This window comes from Cololabis saira, chromosome 15 (assembly GCF_033807715.1).
Source record: "Cololabis saira isolate AMF1-May2022 chromosome 15, fColSai1.1, whole genome shotgun sequence".
NCBI lineage: Eukaryota > Metazoa > Chordata > Actinopteri > Beloniformes > Belonidae > Cololabis > Cololabis saira.
In genome coordinates this window covers 11,293,019-11,320,072 of record NC_084601.1, presented here as the reverse complement: position 1 = coordinate 11,320,072, position 27,054 = coordinate 11,293,019, and the positions used below count along the sequence as shown (strand labels likewise).

The 27,054-nt window shown below is 41.3% G+C and overlaps 2 protein-coding genes and 6 non-coding genes across 9 annotated transcripts; 1 reads left to right on the top strand and 7 right to left on the bottom strand.

The window, feature by feature from the left end:
• The first annotated feature begins 1,435 nt into the window (after positions 1-1,435).
• fam83hb (family with sequence similarity 83 member Hb) lies at positions 1,436-13,487 on the top strand. Of its 2 annotated transcripts, XM_061742481.1 has the most exons (9): positions 1,436-1,726; positions 7,110-7,287; positions 7,383-7,715; positions 8,288-8,452; positions 8,578-8,702; positions 8,792-9,328; positions 9,458-11,422; positions 11,510-11,690; positions 12,486-13,487. In XM_061742481.1, the coding sequence occupies exons 2-9, from the start codon at positions 7,165-7,167 to the stop codon at positions 12,504-12,506; spliced, it is 3,450 nt and encodes a 1,149-aa protein (XP_061598465.1). In that variant the 5' UTR covers positions 1,436-1,726; positions 7,110-7,164; the 3' UTR covers positions 12,507-13,487. The 2 variants fall into 2 exon arrangements, with proteins under 2 accessions (XP_061598465.1, XP_061598464.1); XM_061742480.1 differs by having other exon boundaries at positions 1,437-1,726; positions 9,458-11,690.
• Positions 13,488-14,314: 827 nt separating this feature from the next.
• On the bottom strand, positions 14,315-15,050 carry si:ch211-199g17.9 (uncharacterized protein LOC108180085 homolog). Its single transcript, XM_061741174.1, has 4 exons — positions 14,966-15,050; positions 14,803-14,866; positions 14,659-14,725; positions 14,315-14,552 (listed from the first exon to the last, which is right to left on the bottom strand). The coding sequence occupies exons 1-4, from the start codon at positions 15,034-15,036 to the stop codon at positions 14,449-14,451; spliced, it is 306 nt and encodes a 101-aa protein (XP_061597158.1). The 5' UTR covers positions 15,037-15,050; the 3' UTR covers positions 14,315-14,448.
• A 7,813-nt stretch (positions 15,051-22,863) lies between these two features.
• LOC133461644 (U8 small nucleolar RNA) lies at positions 22,864-22,995 on the bottom strand. Its single transcript, XR_009784202.1, has one exon. It is a non-coding gene; the product is annotated as a U8 small nucleolar RNA (small nucleolar RNA).
• A 526-nt stretch (positions 22,996-23,521) lies between these two features.
• Positions 23,522-23,653, bottom strand: LOC133461643 (U8 small nucleolar RNA). The gene has a single exon (XR_009784201.1). It is a non-coding gene; the product is annotated as a U8 small nucleolar RNA (small nucleolar RNA).
• Positions 23,654-24,368: 715 nt separating this feature from the next.
• LOC133461646 (U8 small nucleolar RNA) lies at positions 24,369-24,500 on the bottom strand. Its single transcript, XR_009784204.1, has one exon. It is a non-coding gene; the product is annotated as a U8 small nucleolar RNA (small nucleolar RNA).
• Positions 24,501-24,951: 451 nt separating this feature from the next.
• LOC133461642 (U8 small nucleolar RNA) lies at positions 24,952-25,083 on the bottom strand. Its single transcript, XR_009784200.1, has one exon. It is a non-coding gene; the product is annotated as a U8 small nucleolar RNA (small nucleolar RNA).
• A 733-nt stretch (positions 25,084-25,816) lies between these two features.
• On the bottom strand, positions 25,817-25,948 carry LOC133461645 (U8 small nucleolar RNA). The gene has a single exon (XR_009784203.1). It is a non-coding gene; the product is annotated as a U8 small nucleolar RNA (small nucleolar RNA).
• A 451-nt stretch (positions 25,949-26,399) lies between these two features.
• Positions 26,400-26,531, bottom strand: LOC133461647 (U8 small nucleolar RNA). Its single transcript, XR_009784205.1, has one exon. It is a non-coding gene; the product is annotated as a U8 small nucleolar RNA (small nucleolar RNA).
• Positions 26,532-27,054: the final 523 nt, after the last annotated feature.

The window sequence follows — 27,054 nt, the reverse complement described above, 5'->3', positions numbered from 1 at the left end:
ACTGTCCCTCGTTGTGGAAACAGCCACCGCTTCTGAACAATGGCGGAGCTCCAGCCGGCGGAGTTAGTTGTGGGTGTGGTTTCAGCAGCGGAGGCCGACCTATGGAAATCTGCGCCTGTCATTACGTAACGACGGGAGCAGATTCTGAACGGCTCGTAGAAGTCACATCACACTGGAAGATTCATCCGGGCGGGGTGTACAGACACTGCAGAATTTGGTTGCTTTCCTCCTCCTCTGTGTTGGCAGGGTGAGGGGAGACCATTTTATATATGTTAAAGCAAGAAAAACGCTTTTGATTGTTTTTGCTAAATAAATTAGAAATTCAGCCTCTAAACCATGTCTTTATCTTCCCCATTTCTAACCTCATTATCTATGTGGGATTCTGAGTGGGCGGGGAGGCTATGATAAAGAGGCACTGTGCTGATTGATTGGCTGCCTGAATGAGGCGATACACCGCTACGAAAAAATGGCGGAAGCTCCGGCCGGCGGAGCTAAGGCTGGATTATGGTTCTGCGCTACACCAACGCAGAGCACACACCGCTGCCATGACGCCGTCTTGGGCCCTCCGGACTTTTCCATCACTCCTTTTCGCCGCGGTGCAATACCCCCGCGACCGCTAGGGGGTTGGGATCTTTTCCTGAATGGTTTATCCGACTTTTCCGGTCACAGTGAATCAAAGAGATAAGGACAACTATTGTGCAAAAAACCAAAACAAAATATATCACACATACACGAAGAAAAGAGCGCTGACAGTTCAATACTGCTTCCCGAACCGGAAACCGGAAATGCGTTGCTACCAAGCGAACCAATCACAGCCCTCTCGGTCTGCGTTGGTCTGCGACCTCTTGACGCGTAGTTACAATTTGTGGGAGGTGCGCATCAGGCACGGCGGCGTGGGGTGCGCGACGCGGCGCAACCTCGATTCGTTGCAGAACCAAAACCAGTCTTTAGTTGTGGGCGTGGTTTCACGCATCGGAGGCCAACCTATCGTGCCAACCTAATCGCGCCCGTCGTTACGTAACGATGGGCGAAGAATCTGAACAGCTCGTAGAAAGCACATCACACTGGACGGCTCATCCGGGCGGCTGTACAGACACTGCAGAATTTGGTTGCTTTCCTCCTTCTCTGAGTTGGCAGGCTGAGGGGAGACCACTTTAAATATGTTAAAGCAAGAAAAAACGTGTTTTTCATAATAGGTCCCCTTTAATTGGTCTTGTACATTTCATGCAGTAGTTTGGTATTTGGCCGTCGGGCAGCTGAGACATAAATTAGCAACATGAGTACTGAACCAGTTTTGAAATAAAACAAAACTGGAGAACTTCCAATGACTTTTCTGCTCTCGACTGCTGTGGGCGGGGCCAAGGCCGGTAGGCGGGGCCGGTGGGCGGGGCCAGCCCAGTGGGAATGCCTTGCCCATCGGGAGTTACCGCTCCTTCCTAGTTTACGGCGTTACTCTGGGAAACGTAACTGCAGGGGCCCGGCAGGACACACACACACACACACCGCCCAGTGCAGCGCTCAGCCCGGACAGGGAGCACGCTTTGCCCCGCAGTGGAGGGTGCACATCCGGGGGCTGGGGGGCCTTGGGTGGAGCTCCTGTCCCATCTGGGGAATGTGACACACGGACGAGAGAGACACCGGAGTCGGCGCTTTCCCCGCGGAGACCTGCGGATCCGGTGGTACGGAGACAAAAGGAGGAACAAGTTGTGCAGCAAAGTGCAAAGAGGTACGAAGTGGAAAGAAACTCGAACTGGGGCTGGTACCATTTCAAACAAGAACTACTATTTCCAACCTGTTTCTCCTAGTTTCTTCTGTTTATCTTTTCTTCTTTAACTATATGAAAATATTTCGTTTATTCAAACAGTATCTCAGTATTTATTTTGTTTTCTTTATTGTCTCTTCAGCGTGAATGGAAATAAAAAATAAAAAGTGAAAGGCGACCAGCAGCTTATAATGGACTAAAGCCTGAATTATGGTCTGCGTTAAATCGACGGCGTAAGGTACGCGGCGACGCACACCGTACGGTGCGCGTCGCCGCGTACCTTACGCCGCAGGCTCTGCGTCGGTGTAACGCGGAACCATAAACCAGCCTTAAGTCACCTAGGTAGCTGCTGTGCAGCGCAAAACCTGAACAGTCTGTTATTACAGACTGGACTGGAGACAGAGGGGCCCGTGTTGGCTCCTGCCAACACACTGTGCTGCCCTCTTTCCACGCATTTCAGGGACATTTACGAGGAGAAAAAAAATAGCTGGTGAAGGAAATAAGTTCACATTAGTGACAACTCTACTTTTGTGCTGCAGATGCTCTGCTCCTCACTGGCATGGGTTTCATTGAGATTCTGACAACATGTTTTCTCCTTCAGGTTGGGGTTTGTTAGCTGTAATGGTAACTTAATTACACATGCATATGACACTTACTTACATTTCACAGCTTTCCTCACTGATTCATTCAAAGTGAGTCACTGTGCAGGAATAGTCTCAACATGTGGTTGTAATTTAAGGTGAAAAGCTTGAAGTACCAGCTTTCTGCTGTTAGTTGTTGTGCATTGTGCATGTTCCAAAAAGCAAGTCTGCTTGTAAAAGTGTTGAGTCTTTTTTTTTTTACATTTGGGATGAACAGAAATATTTTGGCGCGCTCGGTTTTCCACTCAATCTGACCGCAGGCCTAAAGGCAACTGGAACAGATGACGGGTACTTCAGTGGAGCTTTTTTTTTTCTCCTTTGCCACAGAAGGAAGGAGGATTTGAGCTGTTGGTGCGCACTTTCACAATCAGTATGCATTCGTCTGACCTTGAGCTGTCTTTTGTGTATCATTGAACTTCCATGCTGAGGCGTGATGATATGCAGAGGAACAAGTACAGCTCTGTGTATGTGCTTATCTCATTCTGTGTATGATACTCTGACAAAAGTGGCTCTGAAAAGTCCTGACAGGAGCATCAGGAGATTACTGGCTCGGCCCTCCAAACCTGTTCTCAGGTATTCCCTCCTCTTTCCATTCTCACCAAATTAATGGCAGAGAGAGGAATGCTGGATCAATCATGGTGTTTGTTTAGTGAGGCGTGTTCAGATCTGTGGGTGAGAGCAGACGCACAGTGACAGTCCTCGATCGTTTGCGTCTCGGCCTTAATTGACATGTCATAACTGATAACATTTTAGAAGCAGTTCTTTTGTCCCGTGCCAGCGTTCATGCAAGAATGCTGAGAATGATCCATTCTCATGCTTCAAGAGCAAACAACTTGCACATCTGCATATTGGCTGTGCCAGCCTTGAGAAGTGCCAGTCTGTTGACGCCCGCCTGAGCCGGTTTACTCTTTCACTTCGGCTTGTTTTTACGCCAGATTCAGGGTAGTCTCGCCCTTGTTTGAGAAAGTCCTCTAACTAAAAGAGGAACGCTGAGATCCCAGTGGTCATGTGTCCCTTTCTGCAGTGTGATTCTCGCTGTCGTTGCTATAACAACAAACAAAACAGCAGCATTTGTTATGATATCCTAGTAGTCATCCAGGTGAGGTGGGGAAAGTCTCTCATACCGCTGACATTGTGGCTTTTCTGTGTTGCCTCATTCTGCACGGATCCAGAGGTGAGAAGGAAGAAGAAAACAACCCCTCGCTCAGATTAGCATCATATCCACCTCAGGGGGAATGTGTTCCAATTCGCCCTCCTCATCTTAGGATACACTGTTATTATAGGGCGCTCGCTGTGGGATCTTTGGCTGTTGCCGTCGTGCACCATAGGTGACAACAATAAGGTTTACGTAATATGATGAGTTCACACAGGTGCATATCTCTCAGTTTCTGGCCGTTACTGCATGTCCCTGGGCGTGTGCAGGGGTGCGTTATCAGCACAGTTCACCTTTAAACACATCAACCTGCAGCGTATCGCTTAAAAATAAAAGTAAAAGTACTTTGGGTCGTTCCGTTTAGGAAACTAAGCAGGAGCAGTTATGAACAACATTAGGCAACAAAAGACTTGTTTCTGTGGCTAAAAAATAAGTGAGGAAACAGGATGTCGGCCATTTTGCCTGCAGATGAATCACCACGCAGCGGTCTGTTGCAAGTTTATCCCCGGGCCATGCCAGACCAGTCGACTCGGTGACTCACCAGCCCACATAATAAGCCGGGCTCTCCCGTTGACTCTGGGTTGGGCTTTATGATGTTTGCGATCACTACGATCATTCCCTGAAGTGAGTCTAAAAGTTTACAAAGAAGACATCTCAAACCAACTTGTTCAGTAGGTACCGAGCTGGCAGATCAGCCCCAGGTTACATACCTACACACACCTCTACACGTATAAATGTACACGTGAGTTTCTAAGATTGTACAGCTCCCTTATTTCCATCATGATTTATCCACACATTCACTCTTCCTGTTGTGTTTGCATGTTCCTGCCTGCAAAAGGAATCTGTTCATATTTCTAGAGACTCACTAACTAGTTTAATATAAACACCCCAGAGGTCATCAGGATTAAATTAAATGTCAAGGAGTGGACGCCTTGGTTGGCTGAGTAGATGCTGGAACGATACAGGTGTTCATCGTCTTTCTGTTTACTTTAATCTCATTTCAAACTAATTTTGCAAGTGGTTGTAACATCTACTCCCACGTTTGTGTCGGGTCCAAGGAATCTTTTCATTCAAAGTATGAAAGTAAATCAGAAATACAGAACTAAAATTAAGCTGAGTAAAGGTAATCCTACAAGGTACTTTTCTCCTCCTCTTCAAACAACAGTAAATTCATAATAAACTTTACCGGAGTGCTGCTTTTTTCTACTTTAAAATCTGTTGTTTTGCTGTGATTGGTTGACCTTTCACTGAGGTCTAAGCAACTACATGAAGTATGATGCACCGGCATGACAAGTTTACCCAGCAGAGAAATGAAAGAACCTGTCTACACACCTCCTCATGTCTCTCCTCACATCTCTGCGACTCCTCTGCTTCTGTTTTATGTAACTGTTGAAAGTCTTCCTCCCATTGTGTTGTCTTTGTCCCGCGTTGCGCTTTGTTCTATCACTTGTTGAATTTTTCTCACAAGTCAGATTGAATTATAGATAATCAGTGCGGTTATTACAAGAAACTATTCCATTCCGGCGTCCCGCTCAAGTCTTCCATTAAACCATCAGATAAGAACATTAACAAATACGCAACTTTACCTCTGAATGAGCAGCATTTATCTTTTTCATCTTCAAAAATTCAATAGAGAAATAAACACGGTAGATTCAAGAGATCATCACAAAATAGAGACAGATGATTGTGCAAAGTACATCGCGTTGATTATTAGTTAATTATTATTATTATTACTTTGTTGTTAGTTAATATCCACTTGGGGATTAATCCGGTATATTGAGTTGAACTGAATAATGTCATATTAGTTTTTAATCATCAGCGTTTACCTTTTACATCTTCAGAAATTCAAAAGAAAAATAACCTCAGTAGATTGTCAAAAGTTAGGTCAACAAACACCAGATGAAGCGACATGTGCACAAGTGTCACAAACGAAAAGATCCTTAGCTACCCAAACATGTGCTGCATACTACCTGGACCTTGTTAATCTGGGTGATGTCCGATCCTGCCTGGCGTTTCTCAACACAGAGTACAGCAAGTCTGGACTCGCACCTCTGCACCCACTTTTATGGAACATTTCACACATTTCGGTTCTTGCAGTGTCTGGAGAATAAACGCCAAGCTTTTCAGACATGTAGATTTGAATGTTTCTAGAAAATTAGACACTTTGCCTAATGTCCACAATTCCACATGTGCACAGCACAGAATGTGATGTCCATATGAGATGTTGGAAAAACATCTGGAGCACCCACGAGGACAGCAAGGACATCAGGGATGGCAAATGCAGCTCCTGTTTACTCATGATGATCTGTTAAACTGAGAATCTCCCATTGATGGGGTTGAGAGAGTAACGTTTCCCCCAACACTGCTCCATAAAACCATCTGTTTTGATCAGGGGTGTACAGACACGGCCAAACAGAGAGCTGTTGTGTCAAAGGTAGGGCTGGGGATCGATTCAAATATCAAGAATCGATTTGATTCTGATTCTTAAGATTCAGAATCGATTATCACACTTTGATTCGATCCAATTCGATTCGATACGATATTGATTTGGGTTACTGTTAATAAAACTGTTTTTTCAGCTGTTGCATGAATTATATGACTGTCTAGTTATGCAACATATTACTACTAGTATTATATTGAGATTAAACAGCAAGTATTGGCAGCTAATGATGCTGTAAGGACCAATCAGCTCCCAGAATGCTGAAAGAATTGTTTTCAGAAACATCGTGTGGGTCAGAATTATCAAACAGATCCAGGGAGGAAACAGAGGACGAAAGAAACCGCTTTTATTTTTTCCCCATTTATGAGAATTTGGTTTTTAACATTTATGCAAATGTAACCCCAAAACGGTATATAAAGCAAAGAAATATAGACAATTTATGCAATTATAACTGAAAACTTTAATGTTTTCATACCTTTAAACATATTTAAAGGCAAAAACATGGCACCAGTTATTCTCATGTCCAACAAAACATTCCTTTTTTGGGGATAAACAAAAAAATAACCAAAAGTTGTAATGTAATGATGAAAAAAAAAAACACATTTATTTTTTTTTTAAATCGATCTTTAGACATATGAATCGATTTTTAGGAATTAATATGAGAATCGATTTAAAATCGGAGAATCGATCTTTTCAACAAAGGCCTAGTCAAAGGTGATGTTTTGAGCAAAGTATACGACATATATGTCATTAATACCACAAGAAATGGTGTCAACTTGTGAAAAAAAAAAAAGAGTATAAAATGTTGGCTTCAACTCGCCAACAGCAGTATCCTTGTGTAAGTGGTTGTAGGTAACCTCTCAGCTTGTGTCTCCTACAACAAAGCGTTCTTCCTCTCACCACCCAAAAGGATATTCAGTTGAATTATAACTATTGTTTATCGTTAGTGAGGGCGTGGTGGCTTGAACAAAGGAGAACTCTTGTCTTGTGTAGATGAATGTGTGTCTACTAACTCTTGAGGTTCTACGAGACACATAAACCAGTTGTCTCTAACAGGTTGTATACACATTAACTATGTGCTCCTTTTCACTGTCCGTTTTTTTTTTTTAACAGGCTAAAATTGCCCTTATACCCTGAATCTTAACTTTGGACCACACCCGCCCTGAGAATGGCACACCGGTCTCAATGTTCATCGATTGGGGATAATCCTCTCGACCCAAACTACCTGCCGCCTCACTATCGCGAGGAGTACCGTCTAGGTGTTGATGCTCTCATAGAAAATGACATACAGGTAACGTTGATGTTTCACATGAATTTCACTGTGTAAATGATGTTTTAAAATACATTAACACTGATTTTATGGGACTATATCTTCTCTGCCACCAGGGCTACCATGAGTTCCTCCAGGCGGCAGATATTGTGGGTTTCCTTTCCCTGCCGGAAATTGAATATATCAGGTCCAAATGCCAAGGGCCGACCCGGAGCTCCAACGTCCCGGAGCTGATGTATCATGAGGGAGGTCAGGACGTGGAAGGTTCCTCCGACACCTACTGGCCTTTGCAGTCTGACATGGCTGCACCGGGGCTGGACCTGGGATGGCCTATATCACAACCCGGCTTCATTGGGCCCACAGAGGTCACCACCCTGGTGAACCCCTCGGATCCGGACATGCCAAGTATCAAAGAGCAGGCTCGGCGACTGATCAAGAATGCACGCCAAGTAAGTCAAAGGAGGGGCGAGAGGACGGTGAATGTGTCAAAGTGTGCATACCTGCTTAAGTTTCACAAAAGCATTGGAAGATAGTTGTGAAAAAGGAGGCTCTCAAGACCGTGATATGTTTATATTCCAGTGTCGTCTTATCAGATTTGGGCTGGCAGAGTGAGAGAGGGCCGGGGGCTTCAGACTTTCTGTACCGCCTCTGCACAGAGAGATTCATCCACACTGTATTGCTAGTGTGATGAGTGTAGTTTAATCTTTTTTATCAGATGCTTTGAGGAGTGCATTGTATGCAAATGTAGTCATGAAATGGTTATTTTGCCATTCAAATGAAGTTGAGTGAAGCATGTGACTTACGTCCATGCAGCATGGTAAATTATATCAATAAAGTTGCCTGTACTATTTGCTTTTTCTACACCTTTTTACAACAAACCTTCACAAAAACAAATTAATGCAACAGTATAAGATGAAAATGTGGTGATGCAGTTGTGAAAAACTGTAATAGCAGGAAAGACTAGATGAGCATTGATCAGGTTACGTTAAGCATTGCTAAGGTCCTTGCATATCTTGTCTAGGTTGTTGCTGTGGTGATGGACGTGTTTACAGATGTTGACCTCTTCGCTGACCTCTTGGATGCGACAGCACGCAACGTTCCTGTTTACATCTTACTGGACGAAGAGAATGCTCATCACTTTGTCTCCATGATCATTAATGGAAAAGTCAATTTGGACTCAATTCCTGTGAGTTTCCTTACATTTCCTCAAACGACTGCATTGCTTTATTTCATATTTATTTATTTGTCTTTCACAGCACACAATAAGGTTTGCAAATGCCAATAACACAGCTGCAACTTTGGTTTCTATAGATGATGCGTGTCAGGACTGTGCCAGGAATAACGTACCAATCGCGGACGGGGAAATCCTTTAAAGGACAGGTGAAAGATCGTTTCCTGTTGTCCGACTGCAGAGCTGTCCTCAGTGGGAACTACAGGTGAGTTTTTTCATCATGGTGATGCATTTGCCTGTTATTTTAGTTTATTCGGTAGAGATTAAAACTATACGCCACATTTATTTCCCTAGCTTTACGTGGTCCTATGAGAAGATCCACCGCTGCATCGCTCACCTCTTCCTTGGGGAGCTGGTCAACACTTTCGATGAGGAGTTTCGTATTCTCTTTGCTCAGTCGGAGCCTCTGGTCGTTGACCCTTCCAGTGAAGCCCATGCTGTCCCAAACCCCAACTCCAGCATGTATTACAGCAGCCAGATTGGTTTGAAGAGAACACAGTCTTTGCGTAACCCCATCGGGATTCACTCAGCCCTCCCCTACGGAGACTCTGATCATAACCCTGCGCTTGGTTTCCGGAGGAATGACCCCTTTCGTCACACCATTGAACCTGGCCCAGGAATTACGATAGGGAAGTATTCTCAACAGCAGTTTCGTATGCAGCAGTCGTACATAGAGCAGGGAAGGTCCATAGTGTCCAGACAGATGGAGTTGAGTTCCAGTGGCTATAAGAGGCACAGCTATGCAGAAGGAACCCAGGAAAACTACTCAAGTTCAAGGCAATTCATGAAGCACAGAGTCATGAACAATCTGGATGAAACAGAGATGCACAGGTAATTAATCCCGTTGTGTTTTCATTCAGTGTTATTCCAAATCACCACATTCACCATGTCCTTCTACGTCTTAACCATATAACAGCTTTAGTAATTAACTAGCTAAGAATTGCTGTATTTTCTTTACAGGGAGCAGATTCAAAGTAGCCAGTACTACACTGAAGGACCTGGACCGGGTTCTGGCCACGGACACTACGAGAGACTTCGAGGCCGTCAGTCCCCCCTCGCTATTGATCAGTATTCAAACTCAAGCTATCGTTCAGATCAGGAGCCTCCACCTGGAAAACATGGGACAAACTACTTTTCATCTGAAGACCTGAGAGGACCGGAGGAGATGCAGGCCCCTCCGTTAGCTGGAAGATACGGAGGATCTTACCAGAGGAGGCCCACGTTAGGTCAGTCGTACGCCTGCCAGAGCTCACCGACGCAGCCACACCCACCAGAAAAGAAATCGTTTTACAAACAACCTGACCAAGAGCATGATCAAGACTCGACTGCAAAGGAGGGCATGAGGAACTGGAGAATCCACTCCTATCTAAACACTTGTGAGGATGCTGGAGAAGAAGGCTTACGTCAACCGTTGGGGCCTGATGCCTTTGATGAGCCTCCAACTTCACAGCAACTAACTGCAGCTGAAAGTTCAGCTCCACATTTTAGATTAAAGGAACCACCAACTATTACTTCCAAGCCGAGACCAGATATCCTGGCCCCACGCTTTGGGAAACCCAAATTACCAGAGACAACCAACAAAGACTCTACCCTAACAAGGACGAGAGGCCTGCTTTCATCTCTCGGTAAAAATGAGTTGGAGAAGGAAAAGGAAAGAGAGACGGACAGGAGTGGAGTGAGGGAGGACGGTGAAGCTGCAGAGGGGAAAGGGGATGTCCTAATCTCCAGACATGAGTCAATCCGCTCACGTATTAACCCAATGCTTCAGCGGAGCTCTCGTTTGCGTTCCTCGCTTATATTCTCATCTTCAAAGGGAGAGATGCACAGTGGCAGCTTAGGTCTGACACCAGCGACGGAGGAAGATGAGGAGTTAGATGCTGTACGCACTTCCTCCATAGTGACCCAGATCCTGGAAAAGAAGAAGGCTCGTGAAGCTTTCCAGTGGCGCAAGAAGGCTGATGAAAAAGAAGAGAAAGAGAAAGAAAAAGAGAAAAGGAAAGATGTGAAAGAAGAGCAGCAACAGGAAAAGCAGATGCATTTGACAGATGAGATTAAATCAAAAGAGGAAGCCCTGAGTATAAACAAAGAAGACAAGACAAAACAAAGTGTCGAGAAATCTGACGTCACAACGGCAACGAACATGAATGACCCAGCGAGTCGACTGCTTTATTTTAAAGAGCTGGCTGCAAAGAGAAAAGCGTCAAAGATGGAGATGGAGTCATTGCTAAAAGTCCCAGAGCCTGCTGAGAAAAAGCCCGATCTGTCTGACACGCCTCCGCTCAAGCCTACAGCTACACAGACGGCCCCAGATGTAACTGTTAGTTCCACAGAATCTAAACCAAAGAAACTTGACATCGCTGCAAAACTTGGAGAGCTCACTCGCCGACCTTCAGTAAGTTCATCCAAACCACCAATAATCACCGCAAAGCCTTTTGTGAGTTCCCGGAAGCTTTCGGAGACCGATAAAGAGGAGAGTGCGTCAGGGGATCAAAAGAAAGATATCTTCAAGTCTCTGAAGGCTCTTCCTTCACCTAAGCTCTTCCGGAAGGACCAGCTGAAGTTTAAGGGATTGACTTCTCGTCGCATCTCCAGTGGTGAAGAATTCCTGGTCACAGATGCTACAGATGCTGAGAAAAGTGAACTGAAAAAGAGCCGTTCTCATAGTTCCTCAGCCATGACACATGAAGAAGCCAAAGAGGGAAGGATGAAAGCTATGGGATCTAATACATCCATCAACACTATCGGTGAGGGGAAGGGGGAGGGGAAGACCCTTGACTTCCTAAAGAAGCAGACTCAGAGGTTAAAGGGATTCTTGGGGCCCAAGGATAAAGAAAAGAGAGGAGACTCATCATCTAGAGACCCAGTAACCGCTGATCAACCCACGACCAATCACAAAACATCTGCTGGGACGTCAGGCTCATCCAGGTACCAGTCTCCTGGAAGCTCCGTTTTGTTCAGCAGCAACTTAAGAGATGACACAAAAGTAATTCTGGAGCAAATCTCTGCAAACAGTCAGAAGAACCGTCAGGAGCGAGAGGAAGCGGGAGGGGATAAAGATGGTGCCGCCACAGAAAAGGGACTGGACGTCAAAAACCGATTCCTGCGACAGCGAGGCAACACCCTGGAGCGGGAGGGCTTACTGCAGAGGATAGAGAGCCTGAGGAAGGAGAAGAAGGTCTACAGCCGTTTTGAGGTAAGGTTAAATCCTAGGTGACCAGCAGTGTATATTTTTATTTGTAGGGCTGTCTCCGAAAATTTGAATATTGTGATTTTCTGTAATGCAATTACAAAAACAAAAATGTCATACATTCTGGATTCATTACAAATTAACTGAAATATTGCAAGCCTTTTATTATTTTAATATTGCTGATCATGGCTTACAGTTTAAGAAAACTCAAATATCCTATCTCAAAAAATTTGAATATTCTGGGAATCTTAATCTTAAACTGTAAGCCATAATCAGCTAAATTAAAATAATAAAAGGCTTGCAATATTTCAGTTGATTTGTAATGAATCCAGAATGTATGACATTTTTGTTTTTGTAATTGCATTACAGAAAATAAAGAACTTTATCACAATATTCTAATTTTCTGAGACAGTCCTGTATGTCTGAATATGAAATATTTTCTTGCTTTTTTTATAATGAATTTATGATGAAATTCAATGTCTTAAATAAAACTCTCTTTGGATACTTTTTTATTTTAACCAGCCAGTGCAAAAAATTACAAAATACATATTGATGGAATTGCTGACATTTACTCTTATAAGTATAGAGCTGAAGTCTAGCTCAGAAACAGCTCATAATTTTTCGGACGTTGCTCCACTATGTTAAATATAAACAGCTGTGCTTTAATTGAATAAATGAAAGCCTCATTAAGCAAAACAGAACATTACTGAAGAATCAGAGTAACGACAGCGCACGAGGGAAGAAGGAGCAGAGAGGCAGATGCACTTGATTTCACTGATATTCCTGTTGCTCTGTTAACAGATGGGGAATAGCCTGGCATAACGAGAGATGGACCAGCGCCGTTTTATACGGAAAGTATTTATGCAAGATGATCAAACACATCGCCAACATGTGCCAACGACACTCAAAGTACCTCTGGTGCCCAACATGGTGGCCTTTTCTGGATTTTCTGAAGAAGTACAAAAATTGAAAAGATGTTGAAAACAGTGAAAAGAGACTGAACTCTAGTTTGGAATGTGCCTCTTTGCCAAGACTTGGTACTAGTTCTTCCTTATAAGGTGGCTGAGGGAGACAAGAGTGATCCCACTTGCACTCATGGGCTAATGTTCCACCAAACACAGGAAGGTGGGGCCATCCTCTAAAACTGAACCTGTATGAACATGACGGAGGGACTTGGAGGAGGAAAAAAAAGCAAAGAGGGCGCATGTCGCACCTAAAAAAAAATAAAGAAAATGACAGACATGCTACTTATAAAGGTATAGCAGTATTAAACTGCAGGTGTACAGTAGAGTAAAAGTGTGTTTCTGTGAATGTGTGTGTGACGGGGACTAACTTGAAACTAAACGGGAGAAAGTGATCTTGTAGTGTTCATTATGTGCCAAAGTTCTGTCGAGAATAAAACCAAAGATAAATGATTAAATTTGTCCTAAAAACAAAGGACAACATCATCCAGAAGGATGAATGAAGAGAGGTTTGGTGGATGACAAAGGGATGAAGGAAAGGAAAGAAGGGAAATCAAGACCAACTCTGTCATATGGAGAAACAAGTCTTTCACTGTTTTCTTTGTGTGTGAACGTGGGAATAAAGGTAGTGTGTGGATAAAGTGTCCAGGAGTAGTAGACCTTATGTCTAAAGAAAGCGTAATGTACAGTTACATCAAAGGGTGGACCACTACTCAGGGCTGAAGACGACGTCAAAGAACCGTTCAGGGAGAGGACCTCAAAGGGCTTTCCTGGTCGCGGAGTTGAGTAACGTTATGTGTCTTTGTTTCATGTCATGTAAATAAAATGCAAGTTATCTACATTTGTCTTGTGTATTTCTATAAATAGATAAATCTGCTTTCTTTTCTTTCTCTGAGCTTGAAGCATGAAAAAAGGTGAGTTGTTTTTACAGAGTGCTGGAGCAGCGCCACGGCCTCGTACATAACTCACTGAGCCTCCGGGGACCTCGCCCCGAGCCAGACTTTGACTCTTTTGTTGGTCTGTTAACGCTAACAAAATCAAGGCTTAGTTAGAGGCTTGACTGAAGTCAGATGACGAGATCTCTTCCTGAGGAAAGCTCCCCAGAGAGGTGTAGGAGACTTCATAAGTGGTTAAGTAGTTTGCTTCCCACCTGGAAGACCAGTAACTAACCAGCTCTGCTATGAGGAAGAATTACAAGTGTTTGTGCCAAGGAGATATGTGTAACAAGCTTTTTACTTTATGGTCCAAGAAAGCAGGGTGAATATGCACCATTTACTGTATTCATGCTTCAGTGTTTTCTTAATATTTTAATCAGGGTGAGTCAGTTTCACAGAGTCAAGTTCTTATATAACATAAAAAAGCTATAATTCCCAACTATATTAACACTTTAATATCAATAGAGTATAGATGAACACACAAGAGTAGCATATTTATATCCGAAACTACAGCCTTGGGATGAAGAGTATAGCAGGTTTCACACGCGACTTAAATCAAGAGTATCCAACGATTAGATAGATAACAAGCCCATAACGAGATACCTCTTCACGTAACAAGTAATGTCCAAACATCTCATACTAAGGGACATTAAAAAGGGGGGACAATTGTTTGATAAGGAAACATCTCATTAGTTTGTGCCACTAGGAAAAACTGACTGGTGAGAACTGAGGATCTGTGACTGTCAGGCAAATGAAAACTGTAAACTGACATTTGAGTTTGGATATTTCCATCTGATCAGATATATTGGTGATCGAAGCATCTACCTCTAAGTACAGCAAATATCTGCAGGTCTTCACAAACGTCCTTCACTCGTCCTGAGGCTGTGGGGCCACCGTCTCCAGCTGCGCCTGTTTCTTCAGCTTCTCCACTTCCTCACTGAGTTCTTGCCACTGAGCCAACTTTCTTTGTTCTGTCAGAACCACAAAACAAGCCGGGTCAAACACCACCCAACATAAACAATTAAAGGAACAGACTGATTACAAATGAATGCGGGCAAATAATGAAAGGACTCTTACCAACTGACAACAGCTGATTTATTGTTTCTTCACTGCTCTTCAGTTGATCTGGGAGTCCCTCTAGACTCTAAATAACAATTTTAATGTCATCAGCTAAACACATTTTCATCTTCCAATTTTTGACTTATAAGAAAAAAAACTTACAAAGACAGAGTGCAGTTTCTTGTGTTCCTCTGTCAGTTGCTGAAGTTGGTTTGCAAATCTCATCCTGTTGAAAAAACAAAAAAGGAACGTTCTCTATGTGGATCTGCCATTGTTAATTACCGTAGTTTTTTCTAATACAACAAATCATATCATTAATAGTTACCGCAGCTTCCGGTGTTTAAGTTTGATTTCCTGGATTTCACATTTGTATTGTTCAATCAGATCTTCTGTCATTTTGTTCTGCTCCATCTTTCTGCAACAGACACAAGCTTCATCGCTCACTGGACGATTAGATGCACATGCACATTATTAGTATACGTCACATAGATCCAAAGAGCCTAACGGCATCTAATTCTGACTTGGCTCAAGCAGTAAAAACGGTTTAATTTATCAAATATAAGGATCACGTTACAACCGAGGGGCTGTTTAGCTGTCACATCAATTACACAAGTGATTAACTGATGGCTGTTATTGATAATCTGCTGTGTTCAGGAGGGGAGCATGCTCTTTATAAGAAAGTGTACTTCCCTCATTTATGCCCAAATTAATGTAAAAAAATGGCTTCTTATATGTTTTCAAATACTGTTAGAAGTTAAAAGAGTTTTTTTATGTTTATGCTGTTAAAATTAAATGTAATATATGACCTAATTTAGGTACTTCACTTTTAAGCACATTTTTATGTGTACTCACAGATATAAATAATTGGAGGCCTAATGATCATGGCATGATTTATTCACACAATCGTGGGACAAAAACAAGAATGATTCTGTAGTGGAAATTACCTTCTAAGTGGACGATAAATGCAGGTTAACGGACCAAAGTGCAAAGAAGAAACTGTTACACTACCTAAAGATGGAGCCAGGATACATTTTGTAACCCGTTCAAGAAGATTAAGTTATAAAAAACACAAAAAAAACAACAGTTCTTCAATAAGATGCATGACAACAAAAGCAAAAACGTTGAAATTTCAAACAACTAACTTTATCACCACAGAACTGTAAAGCTTTGTCAGAAGTGAAAGCAATAAATCCCTTTCATGGTAAGTTACTGCCATCTAGTGGTAGAACCACGTGCACGGTGAAAAACAACCGCATCATGCTGGTGATAGTTTCAAGTAAAGTCCTTAGCTCGGTCAACAATCCTCTCGTGTGTGAGCTTTACCTGGCACAGTCCTTCTCAGACTCGTCACACTCGAGCTGCAGCTTCCTGCACACATCTGGCAAATAACCCATAAAACTCATAATAATCTTTGATATATGTAATGCAGCTTACAAGGATCTGGGCAAATCGAACTTGACAACATGCACACTGAGACACTGAAATATATCAAATGTTTAAACCTGGGGACATGTACTGTCTTAAGAAAGAAGAAATAAGGTTTAAAAAATGTAAAATGTTTTGGCCTTAAGCCTTCACCTTCTTTTTCTTTAAGGGTTTCTTCTACTTGATGAGCTTCAGCTAGTGCTAAAAAACACAAACACATCATTCTAACTATTGAAAGTAAACATGCCAACAACAGCTAATAGCACAAAACATTACTTACTTTTAGCAAGTCTTTGACTGCATATCAGAAACAGTACAAACAGTAAGTTCATCAAATTACATCATACATATGTGATGATATTAAATTATTCTTAATGTTGAAGAATCTTACAAACTATTTCACTCACGGTTTAAATTTTTAAAAGGCACGGCTTCTGCCTGTGCCTTTTCAGTCACTATTTTATTTTGATCACTATTTTATTTTGATAATGTTTGTGTTCAATGTTTGTTTGGTGAAGTGACTGAATAAAGAATTTCAATCAAATCAAATTCCCTACTTTTTGAAATATTACATTTTGCATTTTCTATTAACTTACTAATTAAAGATGAAATTACACTATGTTGATTTCAAAGTTGTAGTTATCATGTCTGTTATTTCTTTTAAGTTTAAACGGAAACATAGGTTCATTAGCATATCCTGAGGATGTAGATTCCTATTGATCAACATTTCAAAAGACTATTAAATTAGGACCTCTGAGTTAAATGGCATGAATGTGTGAATAAGCGGGTCGCTCTTTAAGGTGGGTATGAATATGTTCAAATAGCATTTCAATAGTTTTTTTCGAAGGTAAAAAAAAAAGAAAGAAATGTTGAAGAATCTTACAAGCTGCTAATTCCTCCTGCAAAGTGCTTTCAGTGGATTTGAGTTCTGTGATCTCTTCTTCCAAGTCCTGCAGACCTTAAGAACAAAGCAGACATAAGCCCCTTTCACACAGAGATTCCGCAATATTGGTGTAAAGAAGTCCTGCCAATACGCCGCCTTAGTTGATTCACACAGAACCATACAACGCCGGCATAACGCCGCTCCCGTCTGTAAATTCACACAGCATGCCGGCGTTCCGCAATCAGAGGCGTGACGACAGCGTCAGTCCGACCGTCATGTCAGCGGCATGCCGGCTGTGTCATTCACACAGACCCCGTTTCGTCTCTGTGACGGCTCTGTGACTACCTCCGCTGCCGGCTTATTGGTGGGCAGGGGCGCCACTAGGCCCTTTTTGGGGGGGCTTGAGCCCCCCCAAAAGAAGTCTCAGCCCCCCCAAAAAAATAGAGACAATTTTTTTTTTTTTCCCCTCTGGTGGTCATTACTAGCAGTTTCTGATTACACCCAATGCGCTGTGTGTGAGTTCCCCCCTCTATGTTCTTAGGGTGTGCTGACAAACATTTAGGGGGTTTCAGCCCACCAAGGGGGCCCTCCCTGACTCAGCCCACCCTAAAAGTTTCTAGAACCGCCACTGCCAGGCGCTCCCTCCTCCATCTATGTGCCTAATCCCTTCACTTCACACAGGTCACACACACACACACACACACACACACACACACACACACACACACACAGCAGCAACGAAGTAGCCCTTCACAGTCAACAATCGTTCTCCCCAGCCCCCACTCAGGTTGAAACTGTGAGGTGAGCATTGAGCAGTCAGAGTCGTTACTTACTCAATTAGCGCATATTGATATGCAAATTAGCGCATACCGTTGTAGTAGCTAAACAAAATAACTTGTCACTGTGCCTGCCAGACAGGTGACTATAGGCAAGGCTACCATGACACACCCAGCCAGCCAGCCATCATGCTAGCTCGCAGTAAAGCGGGTCTAAATGGATGCAATGTCTTTTGAGAAACAACATGGGCATAAGTGAAGAACATATTTTCAAACGGGTCTCTTGTTTTCTGAATGAAATTAAGCCCTTCAGAATCGCAAGTGGCTGCTTTACACAGCCTGTCTGATGATGACGATATGCTATAGACAAGTTTACGCGCTTGGCACGCCTTTCTTTCTTTCTTTCTTTCTTTCTTTCTTTCTTTCTTTCTTTCTTTCTTTCTTTCTTTCTTTCTTTCTTTCTTTCTTTCTTTCTTTCTTTCTTTCTTTCTTTCTTTCTTTCTTTCTTTCTTTCTTTCTTTCTTTCTTTCTTTCTTTCTTTCTTTCTTTCTTTCTTTCTTTCTTTCTTTCTTTCTTTCTTTCTTTCCCTATTTTGAAGCGAACCAACTTCTAACCAGTCAGATTTGTAGAAAATGTGTATGATTGATTGCTATATAAGCTGATTCACACACAAGAGTTTGAGTAAATCCAAAAAGAGACAATTTGCATGAATGTGTGATGAAATGGCGTTAAGTAGCCTAACTAAATAATACAATGTGATTTTCAAATGTTCGTTTCCAAGACAATTAAGTCTTCAGTGAATCCTCATTTGTTGTTTTTTCCATAGATCATGGATATACGAATGTTTTTCAAAAAAAAACACCCAGGTTCAGGTGAGAGTAAGGTCAAAACGATGTTACTGACCTGACTGCATTGCCCTCAGCAACCCAATATTCAATTAGCATAAATGTTGTAAATTGATATGGATAAATCTATGCCTCTTATTAGAATTAGATTATGCGTACTCTGGTTGGTTGGTTGCTTGCTTGCTTGTTACATTTGCCTTTTGGTTGACAGCACAAAGAGGGAGAGAGGATAGTGAGGGAGAGGAGGAAAGAGTGCAGAACACCACATACAGTAAGTAGTCTACAGTGGGGCTTCTGTTTTGTCCACATTCATTGCAGTGGATGAGTTCAAATAACTAAGCAGTATTGATATACTGTTATCATGTGGTTTCTCAGATTGCCATTTTCTCCTTGTGATTGTCAAAGTGCAAAGAGGGCCCACAATGGAAATAAGCCTCTGGACTTTCTTGTGTTTTTTTTACCCTCTGTGATTACATTACATAACATTACATTACATTACATGATTGTTCATGTATTGTTATGTTGTCATTGTTGTTCTTGTGCCAAGTGTGGTATCGCCAAATAAAATCAATCTATCAATCAGGGAGAGAGGAGGATGCAGAGAGAGAGGACAGAGAGAGAGAGGACAGAGAGCAAAAGCAGGAAGAACCAGGTGAGAAAGTGGACAGATAGTGAAGTCAAGATTGTTATAGTGGCAATAATGAGAGCGTGACCGTTTTGCAGAGAAAAACATTCCATTAATCACAATATAATTGTACATGTATTCCATGGATTGTATGTGTTTTTCTACACTAAATGCAGAAGTACACACATATATCAATGTATACGTTATTCTTAACAAGACAACTACACTTAACGGTACACTTGTATAGTTAACTGTATGTGTATCTTCTAATACAAGGAGAAAGAGAAGAACAAGGAGAGTCTCTGGGAGATGAAAGAGAGAGAGAGCAGACCAGAGAGACAGATGAAGAGACAGATGAAAAGACAGACACAGAGCGGCATACTGGCCACCAAGCCAAAGCAGCAGGGTTTCATGAGGTTTCTTTTGATTTAGGGAATAAGGAGACAGGTCCTAAACAGTTAAAGTTGCCTCAGTACCCACAGGATCAGTTTGGCAAACAAAAAAGAGCCTTTCAACAAAACTGGTTCCAGAGTTTTAAATGGTTGGAATATTCTTCTCGAGCAAATGCTGTTTTCTGCTACGCTTGCCGGGTATTTGGTAAAAATCTCTACAAGGATGAATTTGTGAGGGGTGGTATGAAGAATTGGAAAAACGCAATGAGCAAATTTCACAAACATGAAAACTCCCAGTCACACAAGGACAGTGTAGTTTGCTGGAACAGCTACAAAGCAAGTATTTCAAAAGGCAATGTTGTAGAGCAGATAGAGGGAGCAAGTTCCACTGCAATCAGTGAACGAAGGGAATACCTGGAACGTGTTGTGGCAGTGACCTGCATGTTGGGGAAGCAAGGATTAGCATTTCGGGGTCATGATACAACAGATGAAAGCAACAATAAAGGAAACTTCCTAGAGTGCATGGAACTGTTGAGGCAGTTTGACCCTTTCTTGCAGAAGTATGAACCCCCACAAAACACCACATACCTCTCAAGTCTAAGTCAGAATGAGATGATAGAGTGTTGTGCACAAGAGGTAACTGCAACTATTGTCAGTGAGATGGAGGAGTCAAACATGTATGCCATTATGGTTGATGAGGCCAGAGATGGAAAGACAGAGCAGTTGGCACTCTGTGTCAGGTATGTTACCACTGAGGGTACAGTGAAGGAGAGGCTCCTAGCCCTTACAGAGATGTCCAAATTTGATGCTAAATCAATAGCCGCTGCAATTGAGAGTCAACTGGTAGAGAAAGGAATTCATCATTTGAAATGTGTGGCACAGACTTACGATGGGGCAGCAGTCATGAGTGGGGCAGCTGGGGGTGTGCAAGCCCATTTTCGAAAGCAGCACCCTGAAGCGATATATGTGCATTGCTATGCTCATGAGTTGAATCTTGTCTTGTGTCACACTTGCAGAGCGATTTCTGAGGCCACAGAGCTTTTCAGCATGCTGGAAAGTGTCTACTCCTTTTTTAGTGTCTCACTTGTAAACCACCATAAATTTGTAGACACCCAAAGAAAATTGGGATTACAGCCAAGTGAGCTTGTGCAGTTGTCGAACACGCGTTGGGCATGCCAGGTTCGTTCAGTCAAAGCAGTGCTTACAAATTTCCCTGCTATACTTGAGTGCCTCTCCACCATAAACACACCTCTGGCTTTGGGATTGAAGGGAAAACTGTGCAAATTCTCCTCAGTGTATTTGCTGAATGTATTCCAGGATCTCCTGTCAGTAACAGAAGGTTTACACAGGTACCTACAGAAGCACACCATCGACCTTGCTGAAGCAGTGTCAAACAAGGATGCAGTGCTTGATTCCCTTAAGGAGAAACGCTACGATGCCACTGCTGGAGATCTTCACACTAGAACAAAGAACTTATGTGAGGCTAACCAGATAGCAGTCCCAGAGCCATCTTCTGGACAGAGACGGAAGACAAAGCGCATGGATGACTTTGTTGTTGAGTCGACTTGCGGGGCAGGTAGTGCAGTCAGGGATTCTTCAGAGTCAGAAGAACTCAAAAGGAAGTTGTTCTTTCCTTGTCTGGACAGGATGGTGTCTGAACTGGAGAAGCGTTTTTCAGATGTTGATGATGACTTGATTGAGGGAATTCAGGCTTGCAGTCCAACCTCAGCCGACTTCTTGTCTTTGCCACATTTGTCAAAACTGGCACGGCATTACCACATTGACCTCCAGGCTGGGGAAGTGATGGTTGCCACAAACCTCCTGAGGCGCAAGAGAGAGGCTGGTGCAGTTCCAGACATTCTTACAGTGTACAAACTACTGGATCCTGAGATGTTCCCTACATTGAAAGCTGTTATTCAGGTTGCCTTGACCATCCCAGTTAGCAGCTGTAGCTGTGAACGGTCTTTCAGTGCCTTGCGTCGGCTCCATACTTGGCTCAGGGGGACCATGGGGCAAAGCAGACTCCAGCACCTGGCTGTGATGTCAATAGAGAAGGAGGTGCTTGAGCGAGTCAAACACCAAAAGGTGATAGATAGATTTGCCACCCTCAAAGTGAGGCGACACACCTTAATTCTCAGAAAATAGTACGGCTGTTCCCCGGTGAAACCACAGTTATCAATACGATAATTGAGAGAGGTTAGGATAGTTCCAATCGTTGTCAATCAGCCAAAGGTGTGAGAATATTTATTCATGATGTTACAAGTTCAACATAATATGCTTATCTTGCAATGTAGCCGCATATTGAACACAAGCAGAAAGGTGAACGTCAGCCGTGTTATGTTTGTTAAAATTATCTTTATTTATTATTTATTTTTGCTTTAAAACCATTTTTGAATTTTCTTGCTTTAAGTTCATGAAAAAAAGTGGCATTCTTGTTTTTTCCCCACAATAATTTCATAATACCATATATGCCACTGTTGTAGTGCTGTTGTTCAATATTAAAGTACATTTTCTCAGATTTATTGGTGTCTTTCTAATCACACAATTGAATAGTCAGTGTTTCCAATACACTGATCTATTTGTGGTAGTAGGTACACCCTAAATAGATTTTGACCCCCACAAATACTGCCACATATTAATTTCAACTAGTTGACTGCAAACTCCTGCTTTAGCTTACAGTATATTATTATCTTGTCGGAATATTATTCCAGCCAATAAGTTAGGAAGTTCCATTTGATTTGATTTAATTTTACTTTTGTTTTGCCTACAAAGCAAAATGTTATTTTACTTGAGTCTCCCCTGAATTTTGGTTTTTATATATATTTTTGGTATTATTTATGCAAGCAAAATTCTACCATAACCTGTATGCAGAATATATATAGGGAAACAATTATTTTTTCATCGCTGTAAAACCACAGAACAGTAAAGAAGATATTGATGTGTATAGGTCTTCATAGATCTAGTCTCTTCATTTTGACCTCAAAGTGCACCAGATTGATCCATTTTTACTTAAAATCTACAAATTTTTCTTCCGGGGGGGCATGCCCCCGGACCCCCCTAGGGGTTCTGTGGTCCATGAGGCTGAGCCCCCCCAAAGCTCTGATGCTAAAATCGCCCCTGTTGGTGGGCCCCCCCATTCCGCCTCCGTGACTTTCACACAGAACAGCGAGGCGGCTTAAAGGCGCAACGTTCCCGCCTCGAACTGGCTGTGTGAAAGGGGCTATAGACACAAACACATATCAATTCTTAATTCAGAACTTTTAATATTAACAGTAATGTCAGAATGGTCTTCATAGGGAGTTGCAGTTCCCTAGAAGCGGGAGATATAATCATATCTCATATGAACCCATTCATCATGTTCTGAAACTCCACGTATGGAGTAACAGGTAAGGATGTACCTCACTGAAGATGCCCGACTAACGTGCAAGCAAAGGGTAAATACACAGAACACCGCTGCTTCACTCACGGTTTTAACTCCATACTTTTTGAAATATTACATTTTGCATTTTCTATTAACTTACTAATTAAAAATGAAACTACATTATGTTGATTTAAAAGTTGTGGCTATCATGTACGGTATGTTATTTCTTTTAAGTTTAAACGGAAACATAGGTTAATTCGCATATCCTGAGGATGTAGATTCCTATTGGTCAACAGTTCAAAAGACTCTCAAATTACGACCTGAGTTGAATTGCATGTATATGTGAATAAGTGGGTTGCTCTTTAAGGTGGGTAGGAATATGTTCAAATAGCATTTAAATAGTTTTTTTCAAGGGGTAAAAAAAGAAAGAAATGTAGAATCTTACAAGCTGCTAATTCCTACTGAAAAGTGCTTCAGTGGATTTGACTTTGGGATTTCTTCAAAGTCCATAAGAACATAGCAAACATAAACGCAGAACCTAATTACACACAGGGAATTTAATATTAACAGTAATGTCAGAATGGTCTTCATAGGGTGTTGCGGTTCCCTAGAAGCGGGAGATATAATCATATCTCATATGAACCCATTCATCATGTTCTGAAACTCCACGTATGGAGTAACAGGTAAGGATGTACCTCACTGAAGATGCCCGACTAACGTGCAAGCAAAGGGTAAATACACAGAACACCGCTGCTTCACTCACGGTTTTAACTCCCTACTTTTTGAAATATTACATTTCGCATTTTCTATTAACTTAATAATTAAAGATGAAACTACACTATGTTGATTTCAAAGTTGTAGTTATCATGTCTGTTATTTCTTTTAAGTTTAATCGGAAATGTGCAGTCATTCGCATATCCTGAGGATGTAGATTCCTATTGGTCAACAGTTCAAAAGACTATTAAATTATGTTTGGTTTATTTGTTTTATTTGTTTAGAGTTTGTTTCTCTTTTCATTATTATTATTATTACTATATTAGATAATTTAATGTAAAGCTATAGACAACTAGATCATGTCCTACATACTCTGGTTCAGTAGGTGGCGGTATGCACCTTACAGTTGGTATTGCAATCTGCCAAAAAACGCAAAAAAGAAGAAGAAGAAGAAGCCTATTAAATTAGTTGATTTGCATGTGAATAAGCGGGTTGCTCTAGTCTAGGAATATGTTCAAATCACATTTAAATAGTTTTTTTCGAGGGTAAAAAAAATAAAGAAATGTAGAATCTTACAAGCTGCTAATTCTTACTGAAAGGGTGCTTCAGTGGATTTGCCTTTGTGATTTCTTGAAAGTCCATAAGAACAAAGCAAACACAGGCCCAAAAACATAATTATAGTCAGGTCATTAAATACTAACAGTAATGTCAGAATGGTCTTCATAGGGTGTTGCGGTTCCCTAGAAGCGGGAGATATAATCATATCTCATATCCACCCATTCATCATGTTCTGAAACTCCACGTATGGAGTAACAGGTAAGGATGTACCTCACTGAAGATGCCCGACTAACGTGCAAGGAAAGGGTAAATACACAGAACACCGCTGCTTCACTCACGGTTTTAACTCCATACTTTTTGAAATATTACATTTCGCAGTTTCTATTAACTTACTAATTAAAAATGAAACTAAATTATGTTGATTTCAAAGTTGTGATTATCATGTCTGTTATTTCTTTTAAGTTTAATCGGAAACATAGGTTCATTAGCATATCCTGAGGATGTAGATTCCTAAGGTGGGTAGGAATATATTCAAATAGCATTTAAATAGTTTTTTTTCGAAGGTAAAAAAAAAGAGAAATGTTGAAGAATCTTACAAACTGATAATTTCTCCTGGAAAGTGCTTCAGTGGATTTGAGTTCTGTGATTTCTTGAAAGTCCATAGGAACAAAGCAAACCTAGCCCCAAAACCATAACAATTGTTAATTCAGAACTTTTATTATTAACAGTAATGTCAGAATGGTCTTCATAGGGTGTTGCGGTTCCCTAGAAGCGGGAGATATAATCATATCTCATATGAACCCATTCATCATGTTCTGAAACTCCACGTATGGAGTAACAGGTAAGGATGTACCTCACTGAAGATGCCCGACTAACGTGCAAGCAAAGGGTAAATACACAGAACACCGCTGCTTCACTCACGGTTTTAACTCCCTACTTTTTGAAATGTTACATTTTGCATTTTCTATTAATTTACTAATTAAAAATGAAACTACATTATGTTGATTTAAAAGTTGTGGTTATCATGTCTGTTATTTCTTTTAAGTTTAAACGGAAACATAGGTTCATTAGCATATCCTGAGGATGAAGATTCCTATTGGTCAACAGTTCAAAAGACTCTCAAATTAGGACCCGAGTTAAATGGCATGAATGTGTGAATAAGCGAGTTGCTCTTTAAGGTGGGTAGGAATATGTTCAAATAGAATTTAAATAGTTTTTTTCGAAGGTAAAAAAAAGAAAGAAATGTTGAAGAATCTTACAGCTGCCAATTCATCCTGAAAAGGGCTATAGTGGATTTGAGTTCTGTGATTTCTTGAAAGTCTATATAGGAACAAAGCAAACACAGCCCCAAAACCATAACAATTGTTAATTCAGAAATTTTAATATTAACAGAAAATTAGGACCTCTGAGTTTAATCGCATTTACTGTATATGTGAAAAAGCGCATTGCTCATTAAGGTGGGTAGGAATACGTTCAAATAACATTTAATTTGTTTTATTCGAGATCTGTGATTTCTTCAAAGTCAATAAGAACTAAGCAAACACAGCAACAAAACTATAACAATTGTTGGTGTTGCACTTTTAATCTTAACAGTAATGTCAGAATGGTCTTCATAGGGTGTTGCGGTTCCCTAGAAGCGGGAGATATATTCATATCTCATATGAACCCATTCATCATGTTCTGAAACTCCACGTATGGAGTAACAGGTAAGGATGTACCTCACTGAAGATGCCCCACTAACCTGCAAGCAAAGGGTAAATACACAGAACACCGCTGCTTCACTCACGGTTTTAACTCCATACTTTTTACAATATTACATTTTTTAAGTTACTAATTAAAGATGAAATGACACTATGTTGATTTAAAAGTTGTGGTGTTCATGTATGTTATTTCTTTTAAGTTTAAACGGAAACATAGGTTCATTCGCATATCCTGAGGATGTAGATTCCTATTGGTCAACATTTCAAAAGACTCAAATTAGGAACTCTGAGTTAAATTGCATGAATATGTGAATAAGTGAGTTGCTCTTTAAGGTGGGTAGGAATATGTTCAAATAGCATTTAAATGTTTTTTTTTCGAAGGTAAAAAAAAGAAGTTCTGTGATTTCTTGAAAGTCCATAGGAACAAAGCCCCAAACTCATGACAGTGGTTGATTAAGCAGCTTTAATATTAACAGTAATGTCAGAATGGTCTTCATAGGGAGTTGCAGTTCCCTAGAAGTGGGAGATATAATCATATCTCATATCAACCCATTCATCATGTTCTGAAACTCCACGTATGGAGTAACAGGTAAGGATGTACCTCACTGAAGATACCCGGCTAGCGTGCAAGCAAAGGGTAAATACACAGAACACCGCTGCTTCACTCACGGTTTTAATTCCATACTTGTTGAAAGATATACATTTGGCATTTTCTACTAAGTTACTAATTAAAGATGAAACTACATTATGTTGATTTCAAATTTGTGGTGTTCATGTCTGTTATTTCCTTTAAATTTAATCGGAAACATAGGTTCATTAGCATATCCTGAGGATGTAGATTCCTATTGGTCAACATTTCAAAAGACGTTTTCTATTAAAATAAGACCTCGGAGTTTAATCGCATTTATATGTGAAAAAGCGGGTTGCTCTTTAAGGTGGGTAGGAATACGTTTAAATAGCATTTAAATAGTTTTTTCGAGGGTTAAAAAAAAAAAAAGGAAGAAATGTTCCTCGATTTTTTCTACCGGAAGCGGAACATGCAGTTTCACAAAGACGAACTGACGCATCAAGATGATTTCTCCACATCCTGATCTTATCACCGTAGCAGTTGACTTTACAAACTTATCCGGACAAT